This window comes from Oryctolagus cuniculus, chromosome 5, assembly GCF_051225735.1.
Source record: "Oryctolagus cuniculus isolate XC-2025 breed Fujian yellow rabbit chromosome 5, ASM5122573v1, whole genome shotgun sequence".
NCBI lineage: Eukaryota > Metazoa > Chordata > Mammalia > Lagomorpha > Leporidae > Oryctolagus > Oryctolagus cuniculus.
The window spans coordinates 12,562,975-12,579,495 of NC_142871.1; the positions used below are offsets into that span (position 1 = coordinate 12,562,975).

Here is a 16,521-nt window from a genome sequence, read left to right on the forward strand (position 1 = left end):
ATACAGTCTGCTTTCATAATTACATAGGAATGCCTCATAATTATAATTTTTCAAAGCAAATCAATGCTTCGAAAATGCTCAAATGTCTGTTCTCTTGTTTATCTTCACTAACCCTTCAAACCTTTATCCAATAAACATTTTTGAACACTTCTCATTTGCCAACTAAATATGAATGACATGGTCACCAACTGTACGTTCTGAAAATATCTTTCTTATAAAGATTTTATTAATTTGAAAGTAGAGAGATACAGAGAGAGAAGAGAGAAGAGAGAAAAGAGAAGAGAGAAGAGAGAGAGATTATCCATTTGCTGATTCACTCCCCAAAAAGCTTCAAAAGCCAGGGCAGGGCCAGGCAAAAGCCAGGAACATAGAACTCTGATAAGAGTCTTGCTTATGGGTGGCAGGGACCCAAGTACTTGACCTTCATCTGCTGCCTCCTAGGGCACATAGGCAGAGAGCTGGATTGGAAGGAGAAGCCAGGATTCAAACTGGTGCTGCAGTATTGGATGTGGGCGGCAAAAGCAGCAGTTTAACCCTCTGCACCACGATTCCCTCCCTTTAGGTACCTTTCATAATTACAATAGGGAAGCACCAGCCTTATGGAGGAATGCAGTATTTTATCCATAGAGTTACATGCACTCATTCCTAAAGTCTAAGTGTTTTAAAAACTGAGTCACTTCTGCAGTTTCATTATTTCCTTTAACTGCAAGCCTGACTATGAACAAGTCAGTCCATGTAATGGGCCCCGGTGCAGCCCAGAAACCAGCAGGGAAAGATGTCAGCCCCCCTCATCCATTCTCCCTGCAAGGAGCCCTTTATGATCTCAGGAAGCACCCAGCAATCTTCCCTCCCCACGAATAAAACTCCCCTGAACCAAGAGGCTGAGAGAACTCAAACAGACAAACAGAGAAAGCAGCAAGAGGTTTCTGGCCAGCGCTGCTTCTGGCAGGTCTGAGCCTGTCTGCTCTACCAGCCCAGGATGCAATCAGGAACCGTAAGCCCAACACAACCTGGGGCCCGAGGACCAGGGCAAAGGTGACGGGGCCATGCCAGCCACACCCGAGTCCACATTCTTTCCAATGGGTCCATGTTTGCGTCCTGGTTTCCCTAACACTGTGCTCCCAATGGCCATGGCGCGAATCATTTCATCTAGAGGAAATGAGTATGAGCCTTGGGCAGATGCCAAGATGTTGCCAAACCTAACATCCCATACACAGCAGAAGGCGCAAGGTGAGAGAGTGAAAGCCAAACATGGGCATTTCATGTTAGGGCCAGGCCAGGGTGTAAAGTTCCATGCAGAACTGCGTGGCCCTCCGATTTAAAGAAGAGGAAATCAACCCTAATTATTGCATCCAGTTTAACTTTTTAAAGAAACTCTGGGGGCCGGTGCTGAGGTGCAGTGGGTTAAAGTCTGGCCTGCAGTGCTGACATCCCATATGGGCACCAGTTTGAGTCCCAGCTGCTCCACTTCCGATCCAGCTCTCAGCTATGGCCTGGGGAAGCAATAAAAGATGGCCCAAGTCCTTGGGTCCCTGCACCCACATGGGAGACCAGGAATAAGCTTCTGGCTCCTGGCTTCGGATCAGCTCAACTCTGGCTGTTGCGGTCATTTGGGGAGTGAACCAGTGGATGGAAGACCTCTCTCTCTGTAACTGCTTCAAATAAAAATAAAATAAATGTTTAAAAAAAAAAAAAAAAGTGGCCGGCGCTGCAGCTCACTAGGTTAATCCTCCGCCTTGCGGCACCAGCACACCGGGTTCTAGTCCCGGTCGGGGCGCCGGATTCTTTCCCGGTTGCCCCTTTCCAGGCCAGCTCTCTGCTGTGGCCAGGGAGTGCAGTGGAGGATGGCCCAAGTGCTTGGGCCCTGCACCCCATGGGAGACCAGGAGAAGCACCTGGCTCCTGCCATCGGATCAGCGTGGTGCGCTGGCCGCAGCGCGCCAGCCGCGGCAGCCATTGGAGGGTGAACCAATGGCAAAAGGAAGACCTTTCTCTCTGTCTCTCTCTCTCACTGTCCACTCTGCCTGTCAAAAAATAAAGAAAAAAAAAAAAAAACAAAAGAAAAAAAAAAAGAAAGAAACTCTGCATCTCAAAGATCTCAAAGGGGGCATGGGGGCTGATGCAAAGGGGCTGACGGGTACCCACAAAGTCCCCTGCTACCCACACCAGAGCTAGAGCCATCAGCCCCATTTTCCTCTGGCCATTGTTGTCAGCCTGGAGGGATCACAGGGAATGTTCTTGCCACAGCAGCAGAGAGAGAAGAAGGATTGTAACAGCAAGGGAAGCCAAGAGCCAAAGGGGTCCCATCAGCGGCAGACTCACCAGGAAAGCGACTAACGCTGGACCCCTTCAGCCCCATCTCTGCTGCCTCCCTCTGGGTCCACACTTCCCCTCCACTCCCCGCTCTGGCCCACATGCAGGAAGAGTTATCAACTCCAAGGTCTTCTGACGCTATGTGCCGCCCCTGACACTGTGAGGTCAGTCTGGGGGTTACATTGAGGGTTATCTTTAGTGGCATTACCAACTGTTCAGCCCAGGAAGTCCCCTGGGAACTGCACGAAAGTCCCCTCCCTGGAAAAGAGACACGGGGGGTGGGGCGGAGGGGCAGAATGGCTCTTGGGGGAAAACACCCTGCATCCTCCAACCCCTGAAAGACACCAGCGCCCTTCACCCACCTACATACTCTATGCAGGCAGGTAAGCAGAGGGTTAGCTGAGAACTGCTCACCCCAGCAAACGCCTTCCAACTCACTGACATCCGTATTTTGAGGATAATTTTAGAATTTGGCTTAACTCATTATGTGTGGGTATGCACACACACAGATACACACACATTAACCAAGATTAAACAAGTAGGCTTCAACATTATAATTTGGGACTTAAGCCAAGAAAGTGGCACTCAATATACTGAATTCCCAGAGGAAGGAGGTATAGAAAGCCCCGTGGAAAAGGTTATGCTGGGAAAAATAAAACATCTTTATCACGTACCGCACCTCGGCTGTAGGAAACAGAGGAATGTGTGTTTGGTAACACAAAGCAGGCTTCAGCCTGGCTCTTGACGTGTTTTTCAAGCAAGCAGCAAGAGAGCACGGCACAGACAGGACACAGGCCCGCAACGGTGAGGGAAGCTCAGGCCCATCTCCGCCCCTGAAGTCGGCAGCCAGGAGTTCTAGGCTCCCCTCCAGCCATCAGCTCTCACGGCTCCTAAAGGCTACCTGGTCCCCAAGGAGCCTCCAACAAGGAGGCTGCATGACTGTTGTCAGTGGTGGACAAGTCGGGAAGCTGGTGCCTTCCCACTCGCCCACAGCTCCAGCTTCGGTAGAATCCGCCTGCCCTGTATCTGCGAGTCCCATCCTAACCCGGACAGATCCACAATAAATCCGGTGTCTCTTGTACATTCTCAGGCCCGGTCTTATCAGCACTCCCGGATCCTCAACAACCTCCAGGCGGTGGCTCCACGTCTCCGGGTTGCCTTCGCCCTCCTTTCCGGCTGGGATGTGGTCACACACATCACAGAGGCAGCCCGCACTGCTGTGGGGGAGTACAAGGCGGGGGCAGGAGAGGGGCCCGAAGCCACAGACAGGGGAGAACTTTCCAAAGCATCAGCTTTACATTAAAGAAAAAAATAATGCATGACACACGGGGAGTAAAGTGCACCCATTCGGGACATCAGGCAGGGAGACGGCAGCCCCAGAGGATTCACAAACAATTCCAGCTGCTCTGCCCCAGGACGCACGCTCACTCTCCTCTCCAGGTAGGGAGATTTTAGGCAGGGCCTTTCTGAGAATCATTTCCCACCCACAAGGGGGGAACACCGGGCTCTAGCAGACGCCACGGCAGCCCGAATGATGCAGTGCAGATCCCAGCTTCTCTTGTAAATTACACGTACTTTGAGTTCAGCCACATCACTTTGCGAACTCACACTGATTGGCTTGCAAACCAAACCCCAAATCACTCTCAATTACAGCACGCGGCAGCTGCATCGCCCCCTCCGTAGGCAGTGATTTGACTTTTAAGCCCTAACGCATCACTTTTCTTACCCCTCCAAATTTTTAACTTGCTAGATTCAACCTGTGATTCCAACCTATGACTGCCAATCTCCGCAGCCAGCCCTGCGAAAACCTGTCTCTCCAGCCCCAGATCACCACAAGAACCCAAATCCAGGGGGCCAGCACCATAGCTCACTTGGTTAATCCTCCGCCTACAGCGCCAGCATCCCATGTGGGTGCCGGTTCTAATCCCGGCTGCTCCTCTTCCAGCCCAGCTCTCTGCTGTGGCCCAGGAAGGCAGTGGAAGATGGCCCAGGTCCTTGGGCCAAAAAAAACTAAGAACAAAAAAAAAAAAAAGAAAGAAAAGAAAAAAGAATCCAAATCCAGAGGAGGAAAAGAGGCCTGTAGGGAATCCGTGTTATAGCGTAGCAGGTTAAGCCACTGCACACGCCACTGGCATCCCCTGAGAGCCCCAGTTCTGAGTCCAGGCTGCTCCACTTCTGACCCAGCTCCCTGCTAATGGGCCTGGGAAAGCAGCAAGTGATGGTTCAAGTGCTTGGGCTCCTGCCACCCGCAGGGGAGACCTGGATGGGATTCCTGGTTTGCAGGGTCACATTCCTGACCAGAGTCACAGGTGGGCGGTGCAGGTGATGCCAGGACTGCGGACCTATCTCCCTGCTCCCTATGAATCAACCCGCACTGCACTGATTCAGAGCTTCTTGCTTCTTCCAGGATACTCAGACTTCTTCTAATCTATACATTCCCCACGAGCAAGGCAATTTTTATGTAGCAATGCTTATAAGAAACTTTTGCTATCTTTAACAAAATGAAGGCTTATTTCTATTTCCATTACATTAAAAAGAGGGGTCCACGCTGTGGTGCAGCAGGTAAAGCCTCTGCCTGCAGTGCCAGCATCCCATATGGGTGCCAGTTCGAGTCCCGGCCATTCCCCTTCTCATCCAGCTCTCTGCTATGGCCTGGGAAAGCAGTAGAAGATGGCCCAAGTCTTTGGGCCCCTTGCACCCACATGGGAGACCTGGAAGAAGCTCCTGGTTTTGGATCAGCCCAGCTCTGCCCTCCGAAACCATTTAGGGAGTGAACCAGCAGATGCAAGACCTCTCTCTCTCTCTCCTCTCACTGTAACTCTGCCTCTCAAATAATAAACAAATCTTAAAAAAAGAAGAAAGCTGCGCTTGTTGGTGCAGATTTTCTTGGTTCATAGCAGTGGGATGACACAAACCAGTCACCAAATGGGCGGCTCCGCTGCACTCTGTGGAGTTCTGAGCAGGCGCAGAATGTGAAATGCAAAGTCCGCACTGTGTACGACCAAACCGCCTTTGGGCACTTATCTGGGGTTGTTTCTCCCAGATGCAGGGAAAGTGCCAAAGATTAGTATAGGAATACCTACAACGTAGCAAGCAGTAACTGTTAGATTGCATCATTTATTACACTGAATAATATAAATGAATAGTAATCCAACCATATTTTGCAGGTTTGGCAAAGTACTTGCAGTAAAGCAAGCCTTAAGATTCTGTGTAGGGGTGACCCAATGGGTTAAGCCACTGCTTGAGGTGCTAGGATGTTAAGATCCCATACCAGAGCACCAGTTCAAGTCCCCGCTCTCTACTTCTGATCTGGCTCCCTGCTAATCTGCCTGGAAAGGCAGAAGATGATGGCCCAAAAATCTGGGTGCCTGCCACCCATGTAGAAGCCCCCAAGGGAGTTCTTGCCTCCTAGCTTTGGCTTGGCTCAATCCTGGATGTTGCAGGAATTTGGGGAGTAAACCAGAAAATGGAAGGTGTCTCTGTGTCTCCCTCTCTGTCACTCTGCCTTTCAAATAAATAAATCCTTTTTAAAAGACCAAGATTCTGGATGGGGCAGATGTCTGACTCGGCAACACCCACATCCCACAGCAGAGTGCCTAGGTTTCGGTTTTTTGGCTAATGCACAGCAGGTGATGGCTCAAGCACTTGGGTCCCTGCCAAGTCACAGGAAACCCAAACTGAGTTCCTGGTTCCTGGTTTTGGCCCAAGGCCAACCCCAGCTGTTTGAGATGTTTAGAGAGTGAACCAATAGATGAAGATCTCACTTTCGCTCTGCCTTTCAAACAAATAATACAGTTTTTTAAAAATAATTTTTAAAAAGCAGATTAAGTATGATTTAAAGATATAAGATTCTGCATCAAATTGTTATGGGTAAGGAGATAGAGATCAAAGGAAAAAGTCAGAAGAAATACGTCACCACATCTCTCCCAGGGGTTTCCTCTAAAACTCCTCCTATAACCAGCAACCCCAAATCGCTACTGCAGCAAAGCCTGCACCCAGAACCAGTGCCTGAAAAAATATTCAAAGTGGCTGCTGTGTCCCCCTGAAGACCTGCAGCCTATCATAATATCACCAGACTAAAAAGACCATGGCTGACACCCCAACTCCCACTGTGCACCGAGGTCCTAACACTTCTGAGACTTCCTAAAAATGCCAGAAAGTGGGCAGTCACCAAACTCCTGCAAATCTCCTCCCTTCTCTGGAAAACTCCACCCAAAGCACCACCCCTTATTCGTCCAGATCACATAAAAGGCTGACCCTGAACCTCATGGAGTACAGCTCACTCTGGAACAAGCTGCATCCCCTCTGAGTGTTTATTTTTGCTTGCCTAATACACCTTATTCCTCTGCTAACCTTACATCTCATCCTCAAGTTCTTCTGTGCACCGGAGACAGAACCTGGACCCTTAAGGCAGCCTCCCAACAAAACCCCTTCCCATTCATGTAAATCAGTGCTGGGCTTGCTGGCATTTTCTGAGAGGGAGAAGAGCAAGAGCAGACAGCCGACAACGGCCAGGAGCCCTGAGCGAGCTGATAATGCACTTACCCTTAAGGGTTACCCAGTACTGTTTCCACTTCCGGCGAGCCACCAGCTCCAGCTTCCTTTCCTTCTGCAGAGTGACAAGTGGCTTGAAGAAGAGCCACCCGGCTTTGCGGATCACGCCCTGCTCCTTCTCAAAGAGCAAGTCCAGCTGCTCCAGCGAGCTCAGCGACTCGCTGCTAGACTCGGCCGTCTCTGTAGACGTCTCCACGTTTTCCGTGTTGGCCCTGCTCATTTCCAGTTCCCGCATGAAGTTCTCGTAGATGTTCTGCCGGAGGGGATCGCTGCCAACCGCGTGCGTGGACTCGCTCCTCTGAGACAGGACCTGAGCCGAGCCCCCTGACCACAGCAAGGCCGACGCCTGGAAGGGCCACTGCGCGTCTGCATTCAGTCCCTCCGAGCGGCTGTCAAAGCAGTCACTGCCCTCCTTGGACCTTGGCTCCTGCAAGCAAGGCAACCCAACACCTGTCAGAGGCTACGGACATCTGGAGTCTGCCTCCCTCAACACAGCACAGATGTAAAACTGGTGGTTGTAACACCCTCATCCCATACGGGAGTGCCTGCGTTTGAACCCTGGCTTCTGCTCCCAATTCCAGCTTTTTGCTAGGTGATGGTGATGGCTCAAGTAGTTGGGTTCCTGCCACCCACATGGGAGATCCAGACTGAGGTCCCAGTTCCTGACTTCAACCAAGTGGCCCGGCCCAACCCTGGCTGCTGTGGGGAGAGAACCGGTGGATGGATTGACAGACGGATACATAGATAATCTTTCCAATAAATGAGTATTTCTTAAAAATATAAATAATCTTTCAAGTAAATGTGCATTTTTTAAAAAATATAAAGAATCTTTCAAATGTTTTTTAAAATGTCACCAGCTGCCCTAAATCTAGCCTAGATGCAGCATCAAGAAGTTAACCGATAATTGTCTATTGAAGACACATGGAAAACCCAGGCCCAGCTCCTGGCAAGCCCCTAGCTCTGGACAGGTGGACTTTGGAATGCCTAGCACCTGACTCTCCTGGCTCACATAGCAAAAACCACACACCCGGGGTTCCTTAGCCATGGAGGATGCTGGGGGTAACAGCAGATTTTTTTTTCACAGTATTTTTAAAATTTAATTTGGGAATTTCTTTCATGAGTAGAATATACTCATTCATTCATACCCTTCTGTTTGAGTAGCTACTTCATTTCATTCTCTGGGGATATCAAAAACCCGATCCTGGGGCCGGTGCCATGGCTCACTTGGTTAATCCTCTGCCTGTGGCACCGGCATCCCATATGAGTGCCGGTTCAAGTCCCGGCTGCTCCTCTGCCAGTCCAGCTCTCTGCTGTGGCCTGGGAAAGCAGTAGAAGATGGCCCAAGTGCTTGGGTCCCTGCACTTGCATGGGAGACCAGAAAGAAGCACCTGGCTCCTGGCTTCAGATTGGCATAGCTCCGACCGTTGCAGCCATCTGGGGAGTGAACCAACAGAAGGAAGACCTTTCTCTCCGTCTCTCCCTCTCACTGTCTGTAACTCTACCTCGCAAATAAATAAATAAATAAAAATAAATAAACCTCATGATCCTTAACTTTAAATTTTCACCCAGCATAAAATTAAACATATGCAGGTATAAGTAAATTCATTCTTTTCATGATGACTGTTGCTTCCTGTTAGGACTGGACACAGTGAACACTGAGCTGACCATACAGACCTGAAAACATAAATATGTTTCTTCAAAGTCTAATCATCATAAAAACAAAAACAGGCTGTTTTGGTGTAAAACAGCAACGACTAAATTTTTTAGCAGAGAGTTTAACTTCTGGCTTGAAAGGCATGGACATTTCAGATGACAGTAACTCTGCAGAAAGGGGCGACACACACTCGAGTCCACTCGGCTCCTAGTGAGCTTTCAGCTCTATTTCTGTACACACTAAAATAAAAATGAGGGGTGGGCATGTGGGCCAGTGGTTAAGAGCCCACTTGGGACCACCAGCATCCACAGAGGAGGGCTTGGGTTCAATTCCCAGTTCCTGATTCCAGCTTCCTGCTAATATGCACCCTGAGAGGCAGCAGGGATGGTCCATGTACTTGGGTCCCTGTTACCCACGTAGCAGACCAGGAGGAAGTCCCTGGCTCTGGATTTCAGCCTGGCCCAGCCCTGGCCTCAGTAGCATGTGGAGAATAAACCAGCAGGTGGAAAATCTCTCCTCTCTGCCCTTCAGTGAATAACACTTTTCTAATGAGGAATACCTGGCCCAAAGATAATCGACTAAAGGCCTCATTTTGAACATTCCACGGTGTGGACAAGTTCTCTTCTCAGAAATTTCATCCAGAAATCAAGCTGCAATCGCACGCTGTTTGTCTTTGCAGGAAAACCATCCTGTGACTGAACAGACTTCCAAATACCCAGGAGCTATCGGCCACTGAACCCCAAACAGAGCTATTACTAATGAAAACAGTATCTTTCCCTCTCCCTGGAGGCAGATTTATTTATACACGTTAAGGGGAACACAGCAAATAAACAGCTGCTGTGAGTCACCTGGCCAGGAAACTTCAATGCTTGGAGTTTTTTTTAAGTATCACTTTGCCACTCTTCAAAAAAAGCTCAGAAGTGAAGAGTACTTGGCATTTGGCTAGTATTACCTTTATCTCAGCTCTGACTCACTGCAATTGGCCCTGATAACTTGAAGAAGCCGTAATGGCTGCTTTAAAACAAGCAAAAACCCTGCCAGAGACAGGCACAACCAGGCCGACACCCAGCATGACCTGGAAACGCTCCCGGTATCTTTCCCATCAGACAACCTTCGAGTTACAATGCGAACTTTCGAATGATCCGCTGTAGCAGAGCAAGAATTTCGTTCCTTGAAAAATAGTAATATACTGCATTTCTTTTTTTGGTTTTTTATTTATTTACTTTTTTTTTTTTTTTTTTGCATTTTAGCACTTATAACTGATTCTTATACATGGGCATGACTTTGCCCAGTCTCTAGCACACTTCTAAGGATTTCATATAAAATCCAAGTGGCAGTGGCTAACTTCAGGCTAATAAAAGCCTTTTTTTTTTTTTTAAATAAAACATCTTTAAACATGTCCAGCTAGATTTCCTAACCACTGTGTTATGTGTTTGAAACTAAGGTACCTGTAACATATGTACACAAAGCAAATGCTGGCTTTCCATTCTCACCCAACCAGATCATCGGAAACAACGGCTAACGTGACCCAGTGAGCCAGGGCACCGGGGGAAGCATGGGGAGTGACTCAGGAGCCGTCAGTCACTCCACAGGAAGACCAGTCGTGCGTGGTCTCATCTGTGGAACCTCAAATAGCTGCACGCATGCAAGCAGAGGGTGGCATGGTGGATGCCGGGGCCTGGGAAGTGGGGAATGGGGAGATGCTATTCAACGGTACAACGGTGCAGTCCAGAGAGTCCTGGAGAGTTTTGTGCGGCAGGTGTCCACTGTCGCTAACCCTGTAGGCCATGCTTGAAATTCACCAAGAAGGTGCAACTCCAGGGCTCCCCCGACGCACAGAGCACCACGTGAGGTGAACGATATGCTTCCTAGCCTCACGTGGTGACCGCTTCTTTTTTTAAAAAATTTATTTATTATTTGAAAGGCAGTGTGAAGAGACAGAAAGAGAGAGAAAGATCTTCCATCCACTGGTTCACATCCCAAATGGCTGCAACAGCCAGAGCTGTGCCAGGCCAAAGCCAGGAGCCTGGAATTCCATCTGGGTCTGCCACATGGGTGGCAGGGGCCCAAGTATTTGGGCCATCACCCACTGCTTTCCCAGGCACATTCAGCAGGGAGCTGGATCAGAAGTGGAGCAGCCATAACTCGAATCAGGGCTCATATGGGAGGCCAGCATCACAGGTGGTAGCTTAACCCGCTGCAGCAACACCAGCCCAAGGGCTGATCATTTCACAACCCACACGTTCAGCAAAGCGTCAAGCTGTATGCTTCAAACACACACAATTGCCATTTGTCAATGACATTGTAATAAAGCTGGGAGGTGGGGAAAAATGTCTCTGGACTCATCAGGAACTAAAACAAAAGTGACCAGCATTCCTCACACTCCAGAAAAAAATACTGAATCCATGCCTCGCCCTTCTCCTCCAGCCATCTCTCTCCACCCTACGAAAGCTCTGTGTGAATTCTCAAGTCGCCAGAGTTTAAAATCAAGAGGTTCCAAAACCCAGGGCCTCTGCATCCTGAATCCACTCTACAGGAACCTCCCGAACAATCAGGCTGCACACCTAGCATTTCCGACTCTCCCTGAGGGCACGAGGCAGGATCAGTTCCCATCTCATCCCTCCCTTGAAGCCAGGTATGACCACGTGCCTTGCTTTGCACAACGAATGTGCACAGAAGTCCAGTGTGTCACTTCCGGGGCCAGGGTTGTGGCACAGCAGATGAAGCCGCCCCTTGCGATGCCTGCATCCCATCCTGGAGCTCCTGCTCAAGTCCTGGTGCCTGTGCTTCTACCCTAGCACCCTGCTGATACACCTGGGAAAGCAGTGCAAGATGGCCCGGTACCTAGGTCCCTGCCACCCACGTGGGAGATGTGGATACAGTTCTTGGCTCCAGGCTTCAGCCTGGCCAAGACATACTATAGATGCTGTGGGCATCTGGGGAGTGAAGCAGCAGATAGAAGATTTCTCCCTTTTCCTCTCACCACCCCTCCCCCACCTCATTTCTGTCACTTGACCAAATAAATAAATCTTAAAAAAAAAAAAAAAAAGTGGAAGCTTTAAAAGCCAACACGCAATACTCCTTCTCCCTCTGCCACAACAGCTGACAACATTCGAGGGCACCTGCTCCGTAGACCCAGGGTCCTAGGGACGGAGGGTGCAGGCCAGAGTCGCAGCTGATGGTGAACACGCAGCACAGGTGAGAAAGAGGCTGTGCTGAGCCCGAGAGATCTGAGAGGCCTTTGTTACCTGGGCATAGCCAAGGCCATGGATACAACTGCGAATAGACCTAGCACAGGAAGAAAGCCTCACTGTGGCTGAGGTTGGCATGAAGAGTTCATCCACAAACACATTCTGCAGGGGCACATGCTTCTTCTACTTATTTACTTACTGATTCATCTATTTATTGTAATTAGTCTAATATCCTCTTTCAGTTGTGGGTTTTTTTTTTTTTTTTTTTTTTTGCAAATAAATCTGCTTTTTGACTCTAACACCACAGGGTGGTTTTAAAGATCTAACTAGAAAAGGCCACTCTTTTTAAATCAATTTTTCCCCCAAAGTCAAAACCAGTATCTCTCCCCACCATGGTAAGACCTTCTGACCACTGGCCTACTCTCATGCAGAAGTGTGTGTGTGTGTGTGTGTGTGTGTGAGTGAGAGAGAGAGAGAGAGAGAGAGAGAAAGTGTGTGGGGCAGGGGGGAGAGAGAGAATATATGGGAGAGAGGGAGAGAGAGAGAGAGAATTCTCACTGATCTGGTACCTTATTATTGGATGTTATCCCAAAGTGTGCCCATGCACTGGTCACATCTTTTAAGGACATAAACCTGACTTTCACCTTAAATTGCGAAAGGAAAACAAAGGCTCATCATGCAGAAGTGACAGGCTAGGCAAAAAAGTTCATCTTGTTCACGTTTAGAGATCATCAACTGTGGGAACACAAGCAAAATCTAAAGAGCTGTCTTCTTGGGTCATTCTTTAAGAAATCCAAAATAGCTGATCACCTTACAAACCAGTAGCTATGCACAATACCTTGGCCATGGAGCTAACTGGAAAAAGAATGTGTTTGAGATCTCATAGACTGAGCTTTACCCCCTTAACTTCTGCAAGAACTAGCCAGGTCATTCAGGAGGGCCCCTCAAATCCTTGACCCTTAGTGTCCTTTTTAAAATGAGGAGTCTCGCTAGCTCTACAGTTTGCATTCTTTGGTTCTAACCAGTTTGCTCTCAAGCCTACAGGCACATGAGTAGCTCACAGTTCTGGTTTTGGACAAGACGGGGCTAAGGGGCTGCAGTGCCCACGGGCAGGTTGGGCAGGGAGCATCTGCACCTACGAGAAAGTGATGGACACACAGAGGCAAGTGGTGTACTCGGAAGCAGCCTGGATGGGAATGAGTTCAGAAGGGCAGTGTGTAAGGGAGGCCGTCCGGAGGGCTGGGGTCTCTGGGCCCCTTCAGACACAGGTAGAATGTCCCTCACAAGCAGGCTGTCAGCTGGGGCTGGAAAGCTGTCTCCAGGCCAACCGGCATCTCCCCCACGGACAGCTTCTCTGCTGCAGGTGTGACCTTGCGGCTTTAATCTACCTTCGGGGTGGGTGCAATCTCTCACTCAGAGCCGGCAAGGGAAGGGGCTGAGCCCCTGGGGAGTCCAGACTGGTTCTAGGAGACCCCAGCTATCCTATGGCACCTTGAAATCACACCTCCAGGGTGGCTGAGCCTCTAAGGAGACAGTCTCCAGGAGACCTCCGTTATCTCCATGAGCCCCAAGCCAATCAACATACAGGATGTGAAGCCCCAATCCACAGAATGACCCAATTGGGGGAAAAGTGGTAATGCTTTAAAAACCCAGGACACTTCCTCAAAGCCAGTCCCACTTGGGCACTCGCCCACTCTCTTCTCTGCCTTCTCTTGCCACTTGCCAAAGAAAAATTTCATTCCTAATACAAGTTTCTGCCTCTTTGCAAATTGTTTCCTGGCTTTTTATTTCTATACCAAGGAAAAGAACCCACGAGACTGACTCCGGCAACTGCTGTCCCCTCCGTGATGGGGAACAGTAAGCCAGGCCACAGGCGTCCTGGGTGCACAGGAGAGATGCCGGATGACTGGTTCCAGGAAGCTGAGTGCACAGGTCAGCTCTAACATTTGCATCCAAAAGATGGGACCGCAGCCCCAGAGTAAATAAGCAGATCTTTGAAAAAAACTTAAAAAGGTGAAAGTGCACATCCTGATTAGCACAAGCAGCAAAACCCCAGGGCTGAGCAGTGTCCCATCCCCCTGACGGCCGCGGCTCCGGGGGACCCTCCCTGGGCTCCGTGCCCCCCAGGGCTCACCTGCAGTTTCCTCTTCTTCCGCGAGAGGCTCCCGGTCCAGTCGCTGATCCGGCGCATCCTGGCCTTGAGGGTGTCCTTCTTGGCCGGGTCCTCGGGGAAGGCCTTGGACTTGCGGCACGGCAGGGTGAAGGAGTTGTACTGGCCGGGCTCGCCGCGCCCCACCCTGGAGGGCACATCCATGTCGGAGGCAAAGGACACACGGTTGCTGAGGCTGGCGTGTGCACCCGCATACTCGTCGGGCAGGCCGAGGTGCCCCGCGGGAGCGTCCTTGTACAGGTCCCGCAGGGAGGACAGGGAGCAGCTTTGGCTGAAAGGCTTCTTGGCGTCGCCAGGCGGGGGGAAACAGGCTGCGAGGCTGGGGTCGGGCGTGCTGGGCGTCCGGAGGGAACCCTCCACCTCGCTCTGCTCGGTCGCGTTGCCCCAAGGCGAGTCGTACCAGGACGACTCGGAGCTCAGCGAGCTGCCTTTGCTGGAGCGCAGGCGGGAGTCGGTGGGAGAGGGGCGGCGGCTGGGCGGGGAGTTCTCGCCACCGCCACCCTCGCCACCCTCCGAGCCCCTCCTGGTGTCCGGGCTCAGGGTGGGCGAGTATCTCAGCAGCTGCACGGGCGCGCCGGGCTCGGCGGCGCCGTGGTGGCCGCCGCTGTGGAACTCCACCCGGAGACACCCGTCCAGCTTGCCCAGCGTCTTGATGAGCACCCTGGGGCTCTTGCGGTCCTCTCCCGGCGGCGGCGGCGGCGGCGGCGTGGACCCCATGCTCTCCTGTCGGCCGTAGCAGTTGAGGAGGTGCCCGTTGCGGTCCTTCGAGGTCGTGTGGTTATCCGGCGGCGGCTTGTGGTCCCCGCGCTGGAAGCCGTTCTCCGGGAAGAGGACAGCAGGGTGGCCCTGCAGCTCAGGCCCTGGGCCGCTCGCCCTGTGCCTGGAGTGGCCCGAGCCTCTGGGGCCTTTGCCGGGGGGCCCGGCGAGTCTGGCTGCAGAGTAAGGCTGACTGCTCTTGAAGTGGGACAGGCAGCTGCGGGCCAGCGACCTGGACTTGTAGCCGGCTCCGCTGCCTCCGGGCGCCCAGCCCTGCAAGGACTTCTCATCTTTCGCGTGGACGCTGCGAATCTTCAGGGAGCAAGGCTTTTGCTTCACACCAGGAAGCTGGCTGTGGTGTTTAGATCCCGGCAGGGTGTACTGACTCTCCGAGTTGCCCATCTTCACCTGCATTAAGGATGGTTAACATCGGGTAAGAGCCACCGCCTAAGCGACTTTCCCATAGGACAGAAGCCCCTCACGTGACCCGGGAGGTAAGCAGCCTCTGTGGCCGCCTCCTCTTGGAAGGGTAGGGGCTCAGGTGGGCTCCTTGCTCATGAGCCACAGGGCACAAGTTTTGAACTAATGGTTCTCAAGGAGAAAGATGAACTGGAAGTATCTGCTGTTTAGTAGCAGATACGTGGGAGAACTAACACCCAACCACCACACAGCCGTCCCTCCACATCCATGGGGACTGATTCCAGGGTCCCCCATAAAGCTATCAAAACCAGCAGATTCAAGCCCATGATATAAAAAGGCCTACTAGTTGCACAGCACTACCTACATCCTGTGTAATCATCGCTGGATTCCTTCTCAAGTCTACGGTAAAGTAAATAAGAGGTAATCAGCCGAGTGTTGTTTAGGGGAAAGAACAAGAAAAAGCAAGCCTGTGTGCTCAGCACGGACACAATTTTTTTTTTTTAAACATGTTCAGTCACGTCTGGGTGCAACCATCGGAAGAGGGGCCAAGTGCCTGAGGAATCCCGGCTCTGAGATGCCCATCGCCCCAGGGACCATGCTCCAGGGAAGTTCTCACACATGAACTGAGGCGGATGCTCCAAAAAAAAAAAAAAAAAGGAAGTTCCCAACCGTGAAGCTGAAATTTACAAAAAGTGGGCAGTGGGGCAGAAGGAGACTCTGATTTAGGAGAGAGAAGCATTTTACGACAACTAACCTCCAGAGCTTTTCTAGAAGCCTCAGGAGTTCTCACTTTAGAAAATGATGGGAGGCCGGCGCGGCGGCTCACTAGGCTCATCCTCCGCCTTGCGGCGCTGGCACACCAGGTTCTAGTCCCGGTCGGGGCGCCGGATTCTGTCCCCGTTGCCCCTCTTCCAGGCCAGCTCTCTGCTGTGGCCAGGGAGTGCAGTGGAGGATGGCCCAAGTACTTGGACCCTGCACCCCATGGGAGACCAGGAGAAGTACCTGGCTCCTGCCTTCGGATCAGTGTGGTGCGCCGGCCACAGCGTGCTGGCCGCGGCGGCCATTGGAGGGTGAACCAACGGCAAAGGAAGACCTTTCTCTCTGTTTCTCTCTCTGTCCATTCTGCCTGTCCAAAAAAAAAAAAAAAAAAAAAGAAGAAGAAGAAGAAGAAGAAAGAAAAAAGAAAATGATGGGAGTGAGTTCAGGTTTTAAAGTGACATGGGGTGGGGGGCAGCACCGTGGCTCACTTGGTTAATCCTCCACCTGTGGCGCCGGCATCCCATATGGGCACCAGGTTCTAGTCCTGGCTGCTCCTCTTCCAGTCCAGCTCTCTGCTGTGGCCCGGAAAGGCAGTGGAAGATGGCCCAAGTGCTTGGGTGCCTGCACCCACATGGGAGACCAGGAGAAGCACCTGGCTCCTGGCTTCGGATCGGTGTAGTTCTGGCCGTGGCGGCCATTTGGGGA

The 16,521-nt window shown here is 51.2% G+C and overlaps 1 protein-coding gene across 10 annotated transcripts in view; it reads right to left on the minus strand.

Moving 5' to 3' along the window:
* Positions 1 to 16,521, minus strand: part of TIAM2 (TIAM Rac1 associated GEF 2) — a 247,572-nt gene that overhangs the window by 106,398 nt on the left and 124,653 nt on the right. For all 10 annotated transcript variants that reach the window (XM_070073350.2, XM_070073355.2, XM_089332525.1 and 7 more), the window contains 2 exons: positions 13,846 to 15,045; positions 6,858 to 7,293 (listed from right to left, as the gene is read on the minus strand). In XM_070073350.2, coding sequence (XP_069929451.2) covers positions 6,858 to 7,293; positions 13,846 to 15,039 — 1,630 coding nt within the window. In that variant the 5' untranslated portion in view covers positions 15,040 to 15,045. The remainder of the gene's footprint in view (positions 1 to 6,857; positions 7,294 to 13,845; positions 15,046 to 16,521) is intronic.